The sequence below is a fragment of the Leptinotarsa decemlineata genome, unplaced genomic scaffold (genome assembly GCF_025532065.1).
Source record: "Leptinotarsa decemlineata unplaced genomic scaffold, Ldec_3_MD MMD2_tig00078422_RagTag_RagTag, whole genome shotgun sequence".
Lineage (NCBI taxonomy): Eukaryota > Metazoa > Arthropoda > Insecta > Coleoptera > Chrysomelidae > Leptinotarsa > Leptinotarsa decemlineata.
The window spans coordinates 20,074,151-20,092,518 of NW_027412747.1; the positions used below are offsets into that span (position 1 = coordinate 20,074,151).

The window sequence follows — 18,368 nt, forward strand, 5'->3', positions numbered from 1 at the left end:
ACAAATAAATATCTCGAGAACGGTTCATTTTTGGTATAAGGTGTATTACATAAACACATATTAGAATCACTCCAGATATTCAAAAATGTCAAAATGTACAGGGTGGTGTTACATCTGATTTGAGGAAGTTGGTACCAACTTCCGGTATAACCGAAAGTGTTGGAAAACGCCATTATTTTCATTCGAAAAAGCATTAAAAAAATATATTTGCACTTTTCGGGGTGTATGACTCCTATTATTTTCCAAAATACGGCTAACCGACGTCATCGCCCTGTACCTTTTTTTTTAAAGCATTTTTAATTACCTTGGAGTACCACCAAAATAACTAACTCAGGTACTGAGTTTCGTGTATTATCGAGTCACGTTATATTGATTCGATACATTTGGAGATTCGAGTTTTGGTATTTGTTCATTATCTCTTTATGTACCTTGGTTTCCATTATCTCTATATTTACTAATTACCTGAGAATAAGCTCATTGTATTGTATTATATAACTCATATAAGATGGTCCAAAGTTAACGATGAAGTAAAATATTGTTTGTCTTTATCTACGCCAATTTTTTCATTCCTTCCTAATATAACACCGGTTGTGTTAAACTGTTCCCCTCCACTTCCTCGTAAGCCTTTTCGAAGTGACAACTATAGAACCAAAAATCTATTGAGATGCACAAATACTACCGGAGAATCCTACGAGGTCGGTGCCCATCTATTTAGGCCCCAAACTTTTCAACGAAATTGAATGTAAAAAGTTCCAATTGATATATCAATTTTTAATCACGACTTATTTTTTGAGGCACTTGATGTATTATCAACTGTTTATATGTATGAGTTTACATTTATTATTGTGTAAAAATGTGTACCATAACTGACATTTTGCTTCTCATTGAACGAGAATATTTTTATTCAATTTCTTACTTCTCAACAATTGAGTTTTTTTCCAAAGAAAAAGCTGTGCTAATCAGGCACTAGGTCCGAGTATCGTGCACCCCGAGAAGACGTAATGAACCAAAAATTACAACTCTTGGTATTTGTACGGCTGTGATTTCTTCCTACACCGTGAGGTGAGTGGTCATTGGATCCGAGAATCTTGTGCCCTGAGCAATCGGTCAAGATTTCTGCGTATTACGGCAAGCCACTCTATTCGTGAAAAGCGAGAGTAGGAAAGGAGTTATTATTATTATTGTTATTATTCTTTACCGAAGGTTAAGCTGGTCAGCCCTGTCCCCAAAGCTCAGTAACATTTGGAAGGGCGCGTCAGCATCATCAGCCATCAGCCCCACACCGTAGAGTACTGAATGATAATTGAGTTCGAAAATCATGTACACCAAGCTGACATCTACGATTGCGATATACATTATCGAAAGTTATCAGACAATGGACGAAGTGATTTAGTTATCGTCACACAGACTTACTATGTTACTGATTTGTGTCCTCGGTTTTATTCCGTTTGTAGTGAGCATTCCTATCGATTTAATTGAATGACCTGATACGTGTGTAATTGAGTGTAGGGAGCCAGACTTCATTCTTCTGTGTTTCTGAACACAGAAACAAAGAATGAACAACATCAACTTCACGTGCACTAGATGTAGATGTCATTTAATTTTTCGACCTTCTGTGTATTTTTTGGGTTCAATGTAATCTTGTGTTCTGTCATTCTATGTCATCTTTGTCAGATATAGTTGTTGAAATTTGAACTATATTACAGTTGTTGTTTACAGTTGTATTGTTGCTGCCTCCAGAAATATTCAATATTCCAAAAAAAAAATTTCAGAACTACGAGATTTCATTATGTTGCATGCAATGGGATCGGAAATCGAAATTATTCTCAATGAAAATTGTTTCTGGCCTTACAGTTATTACACGACTACTTAATATCACATAACAAATTTTATATGACTTATCTCATTAGTTCGTGACAACTGGCAAAAAATAAGAGACCATTGAAGATTACAAATTGATACAATTTTGAAAGTACCTCTCTAACATATTCTAATGGGGAATGTTCCTCCTGACGAAAATCAAGTAGTTTTCATAAAAGAGCTCGAAAACAACGCATTTCAACGTTTTTCTTTAAAAAATTATTCAAAGACTTATTCAATTACTTAAAAAAGAAGAATGAATCAATGCATTCAACATTTGAAGTGATTCCTTTCTATTTCACCATTTGGCAACATCGGTTATAGCTAATAATGGGCAATTAATCTGTTACCTCTATGAGACAAAGATGACATATCTCAGAGGCGTGCTGTTCTGTTTACTCATGTTCCGAGTTCCGAGACATTCTGTGACATATGACATTTTGTGCACCTAACCTATCTTCCTCTGTATAAATAAATAACAAAACAACTGTTGTTTATGTGGCTTGTGGAGGTAGTATTGAACTATAATTTATATTTTGCCTTAATTGTTAATTTATAAAGATAATTTTCCTTTTCTAAAGTAGAATACTTAGGTAGTATAAATTATTTTAAATTAAATTAAAACCCAACATTTGAATACTTTTCGAAGTGAATTTGAAAAACTCATGAATTAAATGAATTATTTTGTTCAAACTTGCATTCGCTGTAATAACCCAAATTGAGGAACATTCCCCATTAGTGTCTAATCCTTGTCAATACCGGCCACCGGTTTGAAAAATAAATAAGAAGAAACTAATAAGAAGAAGAGATATTCAATGTCACTGTCACGAATGTCACTTATTGAAGGTTAGAATTATGAAAAACAGCTATATTTTTTTCAAATTCAAATGAAAAATTAACAAAATTTTGTAACCAGTGTAACACTTCCAAATAAACATGGCCAACGTTGAAGTAGAGCCTGGCGCGGCTGCGGAAAGTGTCTTAGTGGCAACAGATGCATTTGATAACATGGATCAAATGAGCTCCAGCCTAAAGGAAATAAAAAATACAAATTCCGTATCCCAAGGTGAAGAATCCAATGATAATACCAACAATGAAACTTTTGAAGATGCCTCTAGCGCAATAGAAAATGATAATTCCCAAGAAGATCATGAACTGAATAGCGACTGGATAAGTAAAGAGAAACATATCTTTGTACTGAGTATGGCTGGAAAACCAATATATTCACGGTAGGTGCATCATCATTATGTTTGCGAGAAGATTTTTTAACTTTCAAAAGTTGGTAAAATATTTACGAAAAAACTGTTTTCACTCACCTGAATTGGAACAGAGCCTTTCGAAACGGGTTTCGTAAGTCAACATCATCAAGAGAAGAATAACAAGCAAGTTGCATATACATTTGGATGAATCATTTATATTGGTAATGAGGGTTATGAAGATGTCAATAGTATTTATTTGTTTATCTCAATTCCTAATTATTATTTTGATGATTACTCATTATGGCACCTGTTATTTCCCTTGTTTCAATCTCTGTAATTATAGCATGCGATATTCAACAATGGAGTTTTAGAAATTTCACTCCATTGAACTCATTCCACATTTCTTTATTTCTAAACTTCAGAAGGCATCTAAAAGCCTGCTGTCATGTGCAGGTCTGAACAATTTCAAGCATTTCTTGTTTATTATGTGGCCGTTCTATAAGGCTTGTTGAGCGATACTAGACTTCTCAGGTCTACAAAACCGAATATGTGAAATATGTTCTTTGAAACGAGTTTTTATTGTCTGCTTAGTTTATCCGACATACTTTTTATTGTAATACTCACAGTTTCTCAGTTTTCACAATACTGTCTTTCAAATTATCCAACATGTGTGAAGGTAATGTTCGATACTTGATAAAAATCCATAATGTTTTTTGAGATTTTTAGTAAACAGTTCACAAAAACTTGGTTGAGGGCTACAAGCGGTTTGTAAATCTATTTTCATGTTTAATTTCTTGAAAATTTGGGTAAAACCAATGAAATATTTTGTTTCATAGGGAATAACTACCTATAAACTTTGTAGAGAACATAAATACTTGATTTCATATAAGACTTCAAATGGATCTCTTATTCATACATCTTTTTCAGACACCCTTTTTTAATTATTTTGCTGTTCAAAAGTACAAAAAATAAACTACGTTCCCAAGTCACTTTGCATTGCATTACTGAAACACATAATTTAGCGCTTGCTTCATAGACATCATATAACTGAAACGTTATTTGAAGTGTGGGCGGCCAGAGCATTTCCCGAAGATAACTACATGACCCTAAAAAGTATTCCGAAATAATTTAGGAGTTACACTAAGCAATAGCCTGTTAGTTTTGTTTAAATTGTTTCTTCTTGATGAATTCTCATAGATGATTGTGAGGATAACAAGTATAAATAATCCTTTATATTTTTTAAAAGTATTTTGCAAAATATTTCATTATTCTTCAGGTGGCCCTTTTTCAGAAACCAGCACCTTAGTCCAGTATATTACTTATTCATTTATTCATTTAGTACAAAACTTTCAGACAGAAATTATGCTAGTATAAGGAAGTTGATAAAAAATCAAAAATCGATATAAAAATCTGATAATAAGGAAATATGAACACTCAAATACACAGTTATAATTTGATGATCATCATTGAAGTGAAAAATTTTCTTGGAAAGGTTTGGAAAATATAAGAACTGTTTTAGATTTTTTTTTATTTAATCAGGCAATTTATTAAAAACTCCCGAACAATTTGAAATCGGATTATTCTTTCCTTTGGTAGTATGTATTACATCAAGATGAAAATAACTGAAACTTTTTGTATTGTGATCATGTACCTAATAAGGAATTTTTTAATAATCGAATATAATTTTTCAGGGGATTCAAAGTCATATTATTAGTCATTTTGTATAGTTCCAAAGATGGAGTATCCCATGGTCTATTTATTCATTGAGGGATATTTTTCGCCTTTCAGTGCAGAATGACCAAATTTTAATGAGATATCTTATTGGAGAGAAAATATGAACGTTTCAAATTAGAATTTGGATATGAGTATCTAAAAATTGTATTCTTCTGATTGTTTCTACCAGGGGTACAATCGATTCTTTCATTTTGTTTAAATGACATCTGAAACCGAAATCTTCATCATCTATCAGGCCTAGATATGTATGTTTTTCAACTTGGTTGATTGATTTGTTCTTAATTTTTAGATTGACTTTTATATTGATCGCCCATCAAACCTATATTTTCGATATTGTCAACATAGAGCAACTAGGGCCAAAATAGAACCTTTTTGGAAACCAAAAGTTGAAACTGTTTCAAAACTTACGCCATACTCACGTAAAGGCACGCCTGAAGAAGCCATTGCATGGCGAAACACATGTCGCGTTTTTGTAAAACTCTTCATTGAAAATCTCAAAATAAAGTGTTTTTTGAATATATTTTGAAAATGAAGTTGATTCAAAATTATGTTATGAAACAAGCTGATAACCCAAACATTTAATCATTCCAGTAAAATTTCCTATATGTCTTCAGCTATGGCAATGAAGATAAACTGGCTTGGCTTTTTGGTGTGATGCAAACTCTTGTTAGTTTTGTTCAATACGGAGACGACTGCATCAGAAGCATCCATGCTGGAAATACACATTTCGTCTTTTTAGTTAAGAAGCCGTTAATTCTAGTTGCAGTCTCAAAAACTGAAGAAAGTGACAACCAGTTGATAGCTCAACTGAAGTAAGATCAAAAACCCCATTATAAATTCATTATAATAAACTTTCCTTCAATTTCCAGCTATGTGTTCAACCAAATAACGAGTATTTTAACTCTCACTCGCCTAAATAAAATATACGAACAGAGGCAAAATTATGATTTAAGGAGACTGCTCTCTGGTGTAGAAAGACTTATTGACCATTTATTGGATCTATACGAGAAAGAACCGTCATTTTCTTTGGGAGCAGTGCAGTGCCTTCCTCTTTCATCTTCTGTTAGAGAGACTATCAGTTCATCAATTGTAGCATCATGTAATAAAATCAAGGTATGTATGAATAATCAATAGAAATTTTAGAGTAGAGGAAGAGTGGAGAAAAGATGAACTATTTCAGAGAGAGAGAGAGATAAATTCATACACAAATATAAAGGTCACCATATGCACGATTGGCGACATAAACATAATGTTTTGATGATATTGTGGAACTGTTTCTCAACTTCGTTTTTACCTCACTGAAGACTGGTATGTTTACATACCAGTAATAAATAGTAATCACAATTACATTATCAAAAGTATCCAATTCAAATATTCTGATCCAAGACTGATAAATATGCTAATTTCTATTATAGTATAACAATTTTCATTTGAAGGTAACTCATATATAAATTGAACTGAGAGCTAACGGCAACAATGTTAAACGTTAGAACTAAATTCTTACCAGAGTCATTTTTATTGTCTATGCATCGCCATTGTAAATAATTGAAAAGTAAGATGATTCCATAAAATTTTCCCCCTGTAACAAGATTGCTTTTGCATATCGATAGGATGTATGAGCGAATAGGTGAACCAGTTCGTTAAATACTTTGAAACATCGGTGAACTGATCAACACTTCACAGGTCTATTATATTTTCGTTCATAAAATGCTATAACTAGTCATTCGGTTTCTTCATTATCAAGCGTCCTTATCTGCATAGGCATAGTGTGTTGAAGAAGGCAGCGGTAATTTGAAGCTGAATCTTTGCCTGGTTTGATACATTGGCTAGTCCAAGTTGTTAAACAAGTTTCAATTTTAAAGAGAAGGCAGATTGTCTCATATATGAATAAGGAGTTCACAGTTAGGATTCTGTTAGAGGCAAAAAGAGGCTGACAAGAGTCCCTAGGCTTGGCTTTGCATATGCATCGTATTGCACGTTTTTGTATCAATGTGTGGTAGAACACACACCCCAAAAGCAAATATCATAACGAAGATGGGATTCAAAAAGGGAATGATAAACCATTCTAGCTACTGCAGATCCAAGCTCAAATGCAGTTACTCGTATTGCATAACATCCAGAGGAGAGCTTGGATTTCAAAACAAATTATTATCAATGAACAAGCCAAGGAATTCAGAAGTTGGTACATTGTCAATTTGAATATTATTTAAATGTACGGCTGGAATCTGGCACCTATAGGACGCTACTTTTGTTTTCATAAATTCAAGCTCAAGATATTTGAGTCAAACCAGTCTTTCACTTTCGTGATCCAGTGTGTTCATTAACACCATCATATATATCGATTGAAGGCAAATTCACAAGTTTTGCTGACGACACGTCTATACTTTGGCATAGAAGAAGCACTGATACACTAAAAATTAATGGTAGAGCATGATATAGGCAAAGTTAAACAATGGTGTGATGCCAATTTATCATCTTTAAATAGATCAAAGACTAATATAATGCCCTTTAAATCTCACCTGGACCATATAATTCTTGAAGAATACATCATTCAACATAAACTAGAGAACATATTTTTAGACTTCAACAAAGACAACAAATTAAAATTTGGAATGCATATTAGTATACTATGCAAAAAATTATCCTCAAGTTATTATGCGATAAAGTCTATCTCTAACTCTTTGGACCATCACTCTGCTAAAAAAGCATACACTGCACTTTTCTAATCCCACTTGCGGTACGGAGTTTGTTTCTGGGGGAGCAGCTGTCAAAACTTAATAAGTCAAGTTTTCACAATTCAAAAGAGAGCAGTGAGATTCATTACCAGTCTACTGCCTCTTTATTTTAGAAAAAGTCTGCCTAATGGACAAAAAGCACAAAGATAACATCTCTAAATCAACTCAAAGTTATGCCACTCGTCTCACATTCAATATTCTTCTTCCTATCCCCTCATCAGCACAAATTAAAAACTCGATTCTTTATAATAGCAAAAAATGTTTCAATCATCTCCCCCTTCCAATCAGGAAGTTAACATGGTACAAATAGTTTCGAAAAAGATTTAAAAAATCACTTCTGCTAGATAAAGCTTATTATAGTACTGAGGAATTTCTTTCAGATGGCTTTGCAACTTATAATTGCAACTTATAAACATTTGTATCACAGACTTTTACCATAGACTTTTTGAAGTGTGCTTGAGCCATATTAATATATTGTTTTAATTCTTGACCTTTGTTTTAATATTTCTGATTGTTTTAGTTCTTAAGCCTGCTTTGTCAACATATAAAAAATTTTATCACAGACTTTTTGAAGTGTTGAGCCATGGTTGAGCCATATTAATATCTTGTTTTAATTCTTGACTTTTGTTTTAATATTTCTGATTGTTTTAGTTTTTAAGCCTGCTTTTGTCAACATATAAAAATTTTTATCACAGACTTCTACCATAGACTTTTTGAAGTGTGCTTGAGCCATATTAATATCTTGTTTTAATTCTTGACCTTTGTTTTAATGTTTCAGATTGTTTTAGTTCTTGAGCCTGCTGTGTCAACATAAAAAAAAATTTATCACAGACTTTTACCCTAGACTTTTTGAAGTGTGCTTGAGCCATATTAATATATTGTTTTAATGCTTGACCTTTGTTTTAATATTTCTGATTGTTTTAGTTCTTAAGCCTGCTTTGTCAACATATAAGAAATTTTATCACAGACTTTTTGAAGTGTTGAGCCATGGTTGAGCCATATTAATATCTTGTTTTAATTCTTGACTTTTGTTTTAATATTTCTGATTGTTTTAGTTTTTAAGCCTGCTTTTTGTCAACATATAAAAATTTTTATCACAGACTTTTACCATAAACTTTTTGAAGTGTGCTTGAGCCATATTAATTAATATCTTGTTTTAATTCTTGGCCTTTGTTTTAATATTTCTGATTGTTTTAGTTTTTAAGCCTGCTTTGTAAACATATAAAAAAATTTATCACAGACTTCTACCATAGACTTTTTGAAGTGAGCTTGAGCCATATTAATATCTTGTTTTAATTCTTGACCTTTGTTTTAATGTTTCAGATTGTTTTAATTCTTAAGCCTGCTTTGTCAACATATAAATTTTTTTATTACAGACTTCTACCATAGGCTTTTTGAAGTGTGCTTGAGCCATATTGATATCTTGTTTTAATTCTTGACCTTTGTTTTAATATTTCTGATTGTTTTTGTTCTTAAGCCTGCTTTGTCAACATATAAAATTTTTTATCACAGACTTCTACCATAGACTTTTTGAAGTGTGCTTGAGCCATATTAATATATTGTTTTAATTCTTGACCTTTATTTTAATGTTTCAGATTGTTTTATTGTTTCAGTTCTTAAGCTTGCTTTGTTAACAAAACCTAAACTTTTATGACAATAAAGCATTTCTGACTCTGACTCTGACATTGCAGAATGCCTGGTTAATTTTTCAGGCTGTTTTGGCAGTGCTTCGGTTCAATTTGAATTCGTAGAGAAAAAGCCAAAAATCCCTCAATCACATATAATAATAAGCTGGAAAGAGGCAAAAAATCAAAGTTGAAAATGAAATTAACAGCATCCATGTAGAGTTCAAGATTATCTGTCGATCAGTATGAATATACTACAACACGGTAGAATAAATACCTATTGAAATATGGAGCAAAAAAGCACATGACATTAAAACAGGCAAAACTTTTGTAACAACCCAATATTAATATACTTTCAGTTGTAATAATTTTTCTGTTTTGTTTCAGAACTTAGTGTTTGCAATTTTATTGGCAAACAACAAGTTGATAACTCTGGTAAGAATGAAGAAATACTGCCTGCATCCTGCTGATTTGCACCTGATCTTCAACCTAGTTCAGGCTTCCGAAAGTCTGAAAAACTCCGAAAGCTGGACCCCCCTTTGCCTACCGAGATTCGACTCTAGTGGCTTCCTTTACGGTCACGTGTCCTACCTAGCCGAAGACTGCCAAGCCTGTCTGCTGCTTCTGACAGTCGAAAGGGATATATTCTTCACCTTAAGCGACGCTAAGCAAAAAATCGTTGAAAAGTTGAGACGAGCCAACTGCTTGGAGGCGATAAACGAATCGATGAACTCCCAGGAGGATAGTTGCGCCAGCGCGGGTTTCCCGGAACTCAGGCATTACCTTTACAAGTGTAAGTCTACAGCCCAGTTCCATCAGCCCATCCTAAGCGCGCCCTACACGCATTCGAAGCCCCACCTCATACGAATCTACAAGAGGGCTAATCAAATGTTGCACAACGTTTCACGGCCGCTGAAGTTGGTTTTCGAGCGAAGCTCTCGAGAAGCGGTTCTAGCGTGGGAAACTAAAGGCTTCGAGTTGTATGTTGTTTTCGAGCCTTTGGTAGACACAGGCGTTGCCATTAATATCATAGGAAAGTTGTTGAACTGGATAAAAAAGCGCGAAGACAAGCTCTTCCATTTGAACGCTCCGACCTTCTGAAACAGTGTATTGGATAATTATTTTTGTATATATTAGTAGTTGTATAGTAGTTTTATTATTGAAGAATTCAGGCTGTATTTTGTATGTATATTTTGCAGCTAGAACTCTTCCTCAGTCACGAAAAGGAAGATGATTTTGACTTTGGCTGAAGTTGTTTTTTAATTTTAAGTCTATTTAAATAGAATAATAAACAAGCACTATGTAGAAGTTGAATAGTTTGGGAGTGGACGAAACCGTGGACGTTAAAAAATAAATGGGCTCAGCAAACCAATATCTACAGCGCAGATTGTGTTGAGGTCACTAGATTTGAGGGATCATCGGTTATGGGGACAAAGGAAAACTGCAATGAACTGTGACTTCCCCTCCACCGATAGTGACGAACACAATTCAACTAATTGGGTGATAATATAAACAAAATTATAGATAATAATATTTCTTATTAGTCAGTGGACTATGCTTGAAGACTGGCAGTAAACAAATCTAAAGAAATGAACTTTAAACGTTCAAGCCAGTCTCGAATATACCTAAACAGTAGGATGACTGGCTTGAACGTTTAAAGTTCATTTCTTTGGATTTGTTTACTGCCAGTCTTCAAGCATAGCCCACTGACAAATAAGAAAGTTTTTCTTCCTTATTCAGAGGAATCGGGCACATTTCGGATATACAGTTGGTTAGTACCTCGTCCACTAGATGGAGTGACATTTGTTGTTCGCTCCAATTTAGGAAATACTCTGGAAGAATTCCAATTTTCAATTATGGAATATCACTGACTTTAGATTGATGATGGTCACTATCCTGCACTGATGAGTGGCTAATGAGGCCGAAATCAGTCTGCAAGTGTGCCCGTTCCAAAATTGAAGGTAGACTCTTTCAGTTGTATTGCCAATTGCATATGCAGGAAATTTTCTGTGGAGATTCCTGCACTGACGCCTGTCAGATATAATCCAACGCCGTTCGTGGTATTAGCCAGGGGAGTAGTTGTTTTCTGATAGGCGTCAGTCCATTCAACCTACTGTGTAGGTATATTCGAGACTGGCTTTAACGTTTAAAGTTCATTTCTTTAGATAATAATATCTATAAATGACGTTGAGTATATCAAAATGTGTACAAATACAAAATTAAAAATACAAACTCCGTGCACTTAGAGGCACAATTTACGTAGATATATAATAGTCAAAACCTAAAATAATCTGCTATTTACACAACAGCATCATTATTAAAATCGGACTAAGTAATACAAATTATGGAACAACAAAAATTAATTAGCACTTCATGGCGGCTTGATTGATTCCAGTGGCGCATTTGCTTTTTCAGCTGCAGGAAAACCCGGAAAAATCAGCACCACATCATCTGAAGATCTTGATCTGCCAATGTCCTCTCTTTCATAGAATAAAATGGGGGTGTCTCCAGAGGCTCCAATAAATTCAAGATATCGCCAGAATATTTAGTGACACAACTATCGTAAAAATTAAACCAGTCAGTTTCGTCTTTGACCTATGCGTAATAATTAACCAGATTCAAGCCAGAACCACAGTGAACAATGACTGTATGAAGATTGTAATAGTGGTCCACTAGATTGAAATATTCATGTATTTCGAACCTTCGTAAGAGTTAGATAATAATAATAATATTTATTTACAAAGATTTCAAATCAAGTTTACAATATATACATATAACAATGGTGAATAAATAAAAGAAAAGAAGACCCACAAAAGTGAAACTTGTGCGTGGGCAGAATATTAAAATGTATAAAGTAAAACAATAATAATGATGATGCATATAGAGAACACTTCTAAGTTGGACAATATTATATTAACAATGTAATAGTACTAATACTTATTGTTGTGAATATACGTTTCTGTATCATTCTGAGTACAATAATGAATATCAGTTTCTTCGATGATTTCCACGAAAAACAGGGAGACCCACAGAAACCTAGGTTGTGCGTGGGGTTTTTTCCTGTTTATTCATAAATTTTGTTGTTTGATGTAGAGGTATTTTATAATTTTTTCAATATTGCAGTCAACATAGGAGAAATAACCCTTTATTTTTCAACTAATTGTTCTGTACTCTTAATATATCGTGAATTACTTTTCTGTCTAGATTAAATGTGTACGACTTTAGTTTTTTTCTGATTAAAGTGATAGATATATTTATTTGATCATGTTATGTATAAAATACATTTTTGACAAGTCTATAAAATAAAATAAACAGTAAACATTTGTAACAAGTTTACAGGGTATATTAACATATTCAAATTAAGTGTGGAGATTAATCGAGTATCTTCCTCGCATCAAAAGTGTGTCTACGCACATGTTCTAAATATTCTGAAGTGGAATAAAGTTTTTTTTTATATTTTTTTATAACTTTTTGAAACAAAACATATTCATATTTTTAATATTGGCAGGAAGAGCATTATACAATTTAAAATAATAGGAGTTTTTTTGTGATTTCATCAGCCTGAAACGTTGAGGTCTAATAAAATTGTCGTTACATGTATCATGATCATGTAAACTGGATTGCGGGAAACAAGGGGGCTCTTGTGTGAATATCTAATAGGCTTGAGTCAACATACAAAGAAGGCGCCGACATAATTTCATGAGTGATGAATGATTCACGGCAAGAATCCCTAAAACCGATTCCAGCAAGAATTCTCAAAGCTTTTTTCTGGAATATAAAAATGCATTGGGCATCACTAGAATTTCCCCAAAGTAGAATACCGTAAGAAATGTGAGACTATATGAGCGAGCAAAATACTATTGGTTTTAGGTGTCTAAGTAAAAATAAGGCACTCGATAGCTCACTTTTCAAACTTGAAATGTGGCTTGACCAATTTAACCTATTGTCCAGAGCAAAACCCAATAATTTGACACACTGGAATTCAGGTAATGGCAGAGCCATAGAAACAATCATGTTTTGTGATTTTTCCTTACTCATCATGAGTTTGTTGACACTGAACCAGTGCTCCGCTTTTTGTTGTATTTCCATAGACCTATCAAGAAGAGCTGAATAATTCATAGAAGAGTATATCAAGGATGTATCGTCAGCAAATATTACACTGTGTCATGGCTTCATATAGTTGTAAAAATCATTGATGTAAATAACAAACAAAAGCGGGCCCAAAACCGATTCCTGCGGTACACCTAGGTCAATCGGCTTCAGCTCAGAAAATATATTGTTATAAAAAACTCTCTGGAAACGATTATTCAGGTAAGTTTCAATCAAACCCAAAGGAGTGCCTCTTACACCATAATATGACAGTCTTTCGTGTAAAATGCTGTGGGAAACACAGTCAAAGGCCTTTGACAGGTCCAATATTAGATTGACTGTTGCCTCAGCTAAATTTGTTGTCTTATAATTGTCAGTTATTTGTCAATACAGTTGATCATCAATTGTTAAAAGTTCTATTTTCAAATGATTTAAGAATAAGCTTTGCACGGATTGATTATCATTCATATTGGAAACGCTAGTTGAAGTTCCTGAAAGTCATATGTTGCTACCTCGTGAACATTTACTACAAATATGGCTTTGTATGCGTACACCAGTTAGATGAGCAATCTATATCATTTTGTGGTTTCAATGAATCGGGCCCACTTTCAATTATTTAAAAACATTTTAAATCGTCAGCAAATAGCAAAGCTTCTTGTGTAATACCCGATGTAACTACGAGGGTATGAGAATAGTAATATGATAAACACTGATAATTTGCATTCTTTCTGTGAGATAGCTTTTGAGCCATTGCAGTATCAGCCCATCAAAGCCATATGAACAAAGTTAATGAATCAACAGCTCATGATTAACTTTGTTGAATACTTGCATAAAGATATATACGACTCTATGCATAGATTTTTATTTTTTATTCAAGAAATGCTAAAGAAAACACCTTCATGGATAGATTTTTTTTTTGACGAAGCTATAATCACCTCCAATCAAACAGCATTTTTCCAAAATTCTCGATTTTGGAATGGTCCTAATCGTCACTTAAGGAATAAATCCCGTGATCATATTTTTTGTAGTTAACAGGTAGTGTGGTATTCAAGAGGATTAAATAGTTGTGCCTCTTTTCCCACAATCTATAATTCTCCAGTGGTATCTGGGTTTCTACAAAATCAATGATGATATTCAACACATTAACAGCAACATGTATAATACCAGCAAGTCGATGCAAAATGCACTAGTACAAAATCAACAAATATAGTGACAATCAGCAAAAACTTTCAGATGAAATGAATATTTAGATATTCCATTTTAATGCCATATAAATGATTGCACCCAGATATTTCCTTTTTGAACATGTTAATATTGGAAAATAAAAATTGTGCCAAGTAAAACCAGTACCATTTTTCAAGAATCTATCAAATATGCCCTTGAAAAAAAAACACATTAAAAAACTTATACGTGGAACTTATAATATAAAAGAATATGAGCCCAATTAGATTGAAAATTTATTCATCTTTTCTTTCGATCTTCCCTTTTTTTGTCACGCCTATCTCTGTCCCTCTCTTTCTTGTCCTTATCTTTATCCCTTTTATCTCTGTCTCTTTCACGATCCCTCTCTTTGTCCTTTTTATGTTTATCCCTGCTATGCTGTTTTTCTCTAGACCGACTCCTATCTCTTTTTCGTTTCTTCTCCTCTTTTGGTGCTGTCTCTATCACATCATACTTCGAGTCGTCCTCCAATTCGATTTCTTCATCTAACAGGTCTTCCAGAGCAGAAATTCTGGGTTCCAATTCATTATTTTCTTCAAGAACATGTCGTTTCTGTGTGCGAGGAAGAATAACGTCACATACCTTGAAAAAGGAATGAAAGTGTCAATATTGAAAGTCGTCAATCCATTTGTAAATACTATGACATTGTAGCCAAAAAAAGTTTAATGGGAATGTCTTTCTAATTGTACTAAAATATAAATTAACTAGATTGAAGTGCATTTAAAAATACAACATAGTTACAGACTTCTTTGTAAAAAGTCATTTCTTAAGCAGTTCATCCTGAAAACTACCTGAATCCTCATTGGACTGTTAGAAACATTTGAAATAACTGTCCGTCCATCATCCAATTATTAAATACTAGGTTACCAATGAATCGATTATAGAAATAACTTAAATATAATATAATGATGTTCATCGTATTACAATTGAATCATCAATATGTTGTTTACTGCCAACTAGATGTTTACCTTAGAATAATCTAACTGAGATGAACTAATTTGTTTACTGGTATTGGAGCTGATTACTGTTAATTTTAGTACTGGCGAGCTGTCTAAATTAATGGTATAACCTGCCAACTGGTCTATCTACCTAGGTAGATATGAATTTCTTGAAAATACAAATGCAATACATACCCTTTCTTCCCTGAGTAGCTCGTCAATGAATTCATCCATATGAATCAATTCAAACTGTGCCTGGCGATTCTGTCTCCGCAGTTTCCTGTAGTCGTTGTAAAGAGGTTCCAAATACTTATAACAATCCAAAGAAGTTCCAGTGAGCCTCATATAAAAAGCTCCCAGAGCTCTCACATACTTGAACTCTTCGTTCTTTATAAACTCAACAACGATGTCCTTCTCGGGCTGAATCTGCAGCATTTTGAGTGTCAAACACAAAAATGGAGTTGGTTTAATATTCCCTCCAAAAACGCCACCAATAAATCTCAGTTCCATGGCTTTGTCCACCAAAAGTTCTGCAGTAAGAGCGAAACATTCTTCTTTCCAGTACTTTGAATCGTATATGCGGGAACGAATTATTTTCTCTACCAAATACTGGGGGTTTGTTCCATGAATGGATTTCGCATCTTTCACAGTTCTATTAGCCATTTTTTTTCGTAAACTATAACGTTTATAGTCTACTTTCTTTAAATGTTGACTTCATAACATCTACAGAATATACTAATCAAAACTTTGTAATTACTTTAAGTACTATCAATAATTACAACATGACGGACGAACGACTACATGTCAAATGTCAATATTATGAACAGGGTTGCCACCCGTTATTTCATTTTCGTTCTGTGGTTGAAATAATAGGCTTCGGACTCGATTTATCCACAAAACTCTTGACAGAGAAACACAGTACTTGTGATGCACTATTTGGAACATTTGTTGTAGTAATGAATATAACTGTATCTTTTATTCCAACACCGAACCGTTATTTCAACACAATTAAAATAACGGTTTATTGTTGGCATAAAAACTCCACTAATGGAGAACATAGTGATATGTTTTAACACCAGCAATAATGAGTTTCAATAATAATAAAAAAAAAACTAAAAATTTCTACCTCCTTAATAATAGTAACAGTGCTTTAAAAGTATTGGATATTTAAATTTCGAGATCAGTAATCAACGATATGATGTGAGACATACGTATATTCCTTTTCAGAAATATTCATTCAAGTCAATCTCGAAAATATCATTTATCGTTTGCACGGGAATATTTGTACGAGAACATATATTTCTGTGAATATATGATGATGTCGAGAATAAAATCCAAAGGGGGCATAATTATTGACATCTCGTGAATATTCTCACGGAGTTTTATATTCCCACAAAAATGATTCTACGCAAATACTCAATAGTTGTAGGATTATTGTCAAACTTAATAATCTCTCCATGTAGCTTACCTACAAACTATCTATCCCTAAATTAACCAAAGAGTACCTACACCAACTAATAACCACGTTTTTAAATTTCAAATGTTTTAAATAGTTTTTATACTTGATAATAAGATAAAACACGAAACGGATCGTGGAAATTAGACAAAAGTGTTTTAATTCATTTCATTAAAGTGATCATAAAGTTCCACAAAATAAGCGAGTCATCAGTTGCACAACATACATTGTTGATGTATTTTTGTCTTTTCTCAGCTTATTACCATGTAATGATACATTGAGTGATTTACCGCCAATTATTTCTACGAATTTAAATTAAACGAAGCGTTGCCGAAACAGCCCGAAAAATTAACCAGGACTTTGACAATAGTGTTAATAAACGTAATGTTATATATGAACTAATATAATGAGAATCAGCAAAGAGCTTTCAAATAAAATGAATATTTAGTCATCTGATTGTAATGATAGAACGGTAGCCTGGTGTGTTGACGTGGGTAGTTTGCTCCACTCACTTAGTCGTCCGCTGTGTGAACAAGTGGTTCGAACCGAGGGTCCGGACGATCGATTTTCACTTCCCATCGTCCAACCCGTATTGGGAATCACACGTTAAAAGTTAACACTTCGTTAGTCCTTAGCACGAACAAGTTTCGACTTTTGAGAGTTGTCGTTTCGTAGGTGGGTTATCGGGAAAACAGATACAGATTTTAACAGAGACAAATTGTTTAATGGTCTATTCAACTACTTCATCTAGAATATGAAAGATTGCACCCAGATATCTCCTTTTTGATTATCTTGCTTCCAGAAAATACATTGCGCTGTGTAAAACCATTATCATTTTCCAAGAATCTATCAAATATGAACCTCACAAAAAATAATATTAAACAATTTTGGAACATGCGTTTATTTTACACTTATAATATAAAAATATATTATTTCAATTAGATTGAAGTTAATCATCTTTTCTTTCGATTTTGTTGACAAGCTCTGCCTGTTGATTAGACCACTAAAAAGGTGTATAAAAATAGGTAACTTTGATCAACTCAAAACTTTTGATTGTGTCGATATAGAATTAAAGTAGGTATGTGATTTTAACATTGAGATTTTAACATTAAGATATCATTTTACATACATAAAGGAAAAAACCCAAATTTCACTCTTGTGAAAACAGTACTTTCCATTATTCTAAACCTAAACTTTGGATAAATATGAAGGGCTACCTGGATTTAGCTAATCCACATACCTAGGAAAAGATACGAAATTCATGTGTCCAATATATTAGGTAATATATTTGAAAGGCTACCTGGCTTCAATGAATTGTAGTTAACTTTCAGGTATTGAAGGTAATTTATTGATAATATTGATACAAAGTACTTCCTTATTGCTGGTTTTACAACAATATATGCTTGTTCTTATTGACGTAGCGAATTTTCCAAATAAATATGGAAATTGTTCAAACAAATTAGAAAAAAGTTTTCTCCAAAACATTACTAACACTTCTATAAATCATGATA

The 18,368-nt window shown here is 33.3% G+C and overlaps 2 protein-coding genes across 2 annotated transcripts; one reads left to right on the forward strand and one right to left on the reverse strand.

Annotated features, from left to right (window-relative positions):
* The first annotated feature begins 2,691 nt into the window (after positions 1-2,691).
* Mon1 (vacuolar fusion protein MON1 homolog) lies at positions 2,692-10,461 on the forward strand. The gene is made up of 4 exons (XM_023156707.2): positions 2,692-3,089; positions 5,408-5,605; positions 5,663-5,906; positions 9,541-10,461. The coding sequence occupies exons 1-4, from the start codon at positions 2,797-2,799 to the stop codon at positions 10,252-10,254; spliced, it is 1,449 nt and encodes a 482-aa protein (XP_023012475.2). The 5' UTR covers positions 2,692-2,796; the 3' UTR covers positions 10,255-10,461.
* A 4,189-nt stretch (positions 10,462-14,650) lies between these two features.
* Prp38 (pre-mRNA processing factor 38) lies at positions 14,651-16,211 on the reverse strand. The gene is made up of 2 exons (XM_023156708.2): positions 15,597-16,211; positions 14,651-15,045 (listed from the first exon to the last, which is right to left on the reverse strand). Exons 1-2 carry the CDS (start codon positions 16,062-16,064, stop codon positions 14,704-14,706), a joined length of 810 nt encoding a protein of 269 aa, XP_023012476.2. The 5' UTR covers positions 16,065-16,211; the 3' UTR covers positions 14,651-14,703.
* Between the last annotated feature and the right edge of the window lie 2,157 nt (positions 16,212-18,368).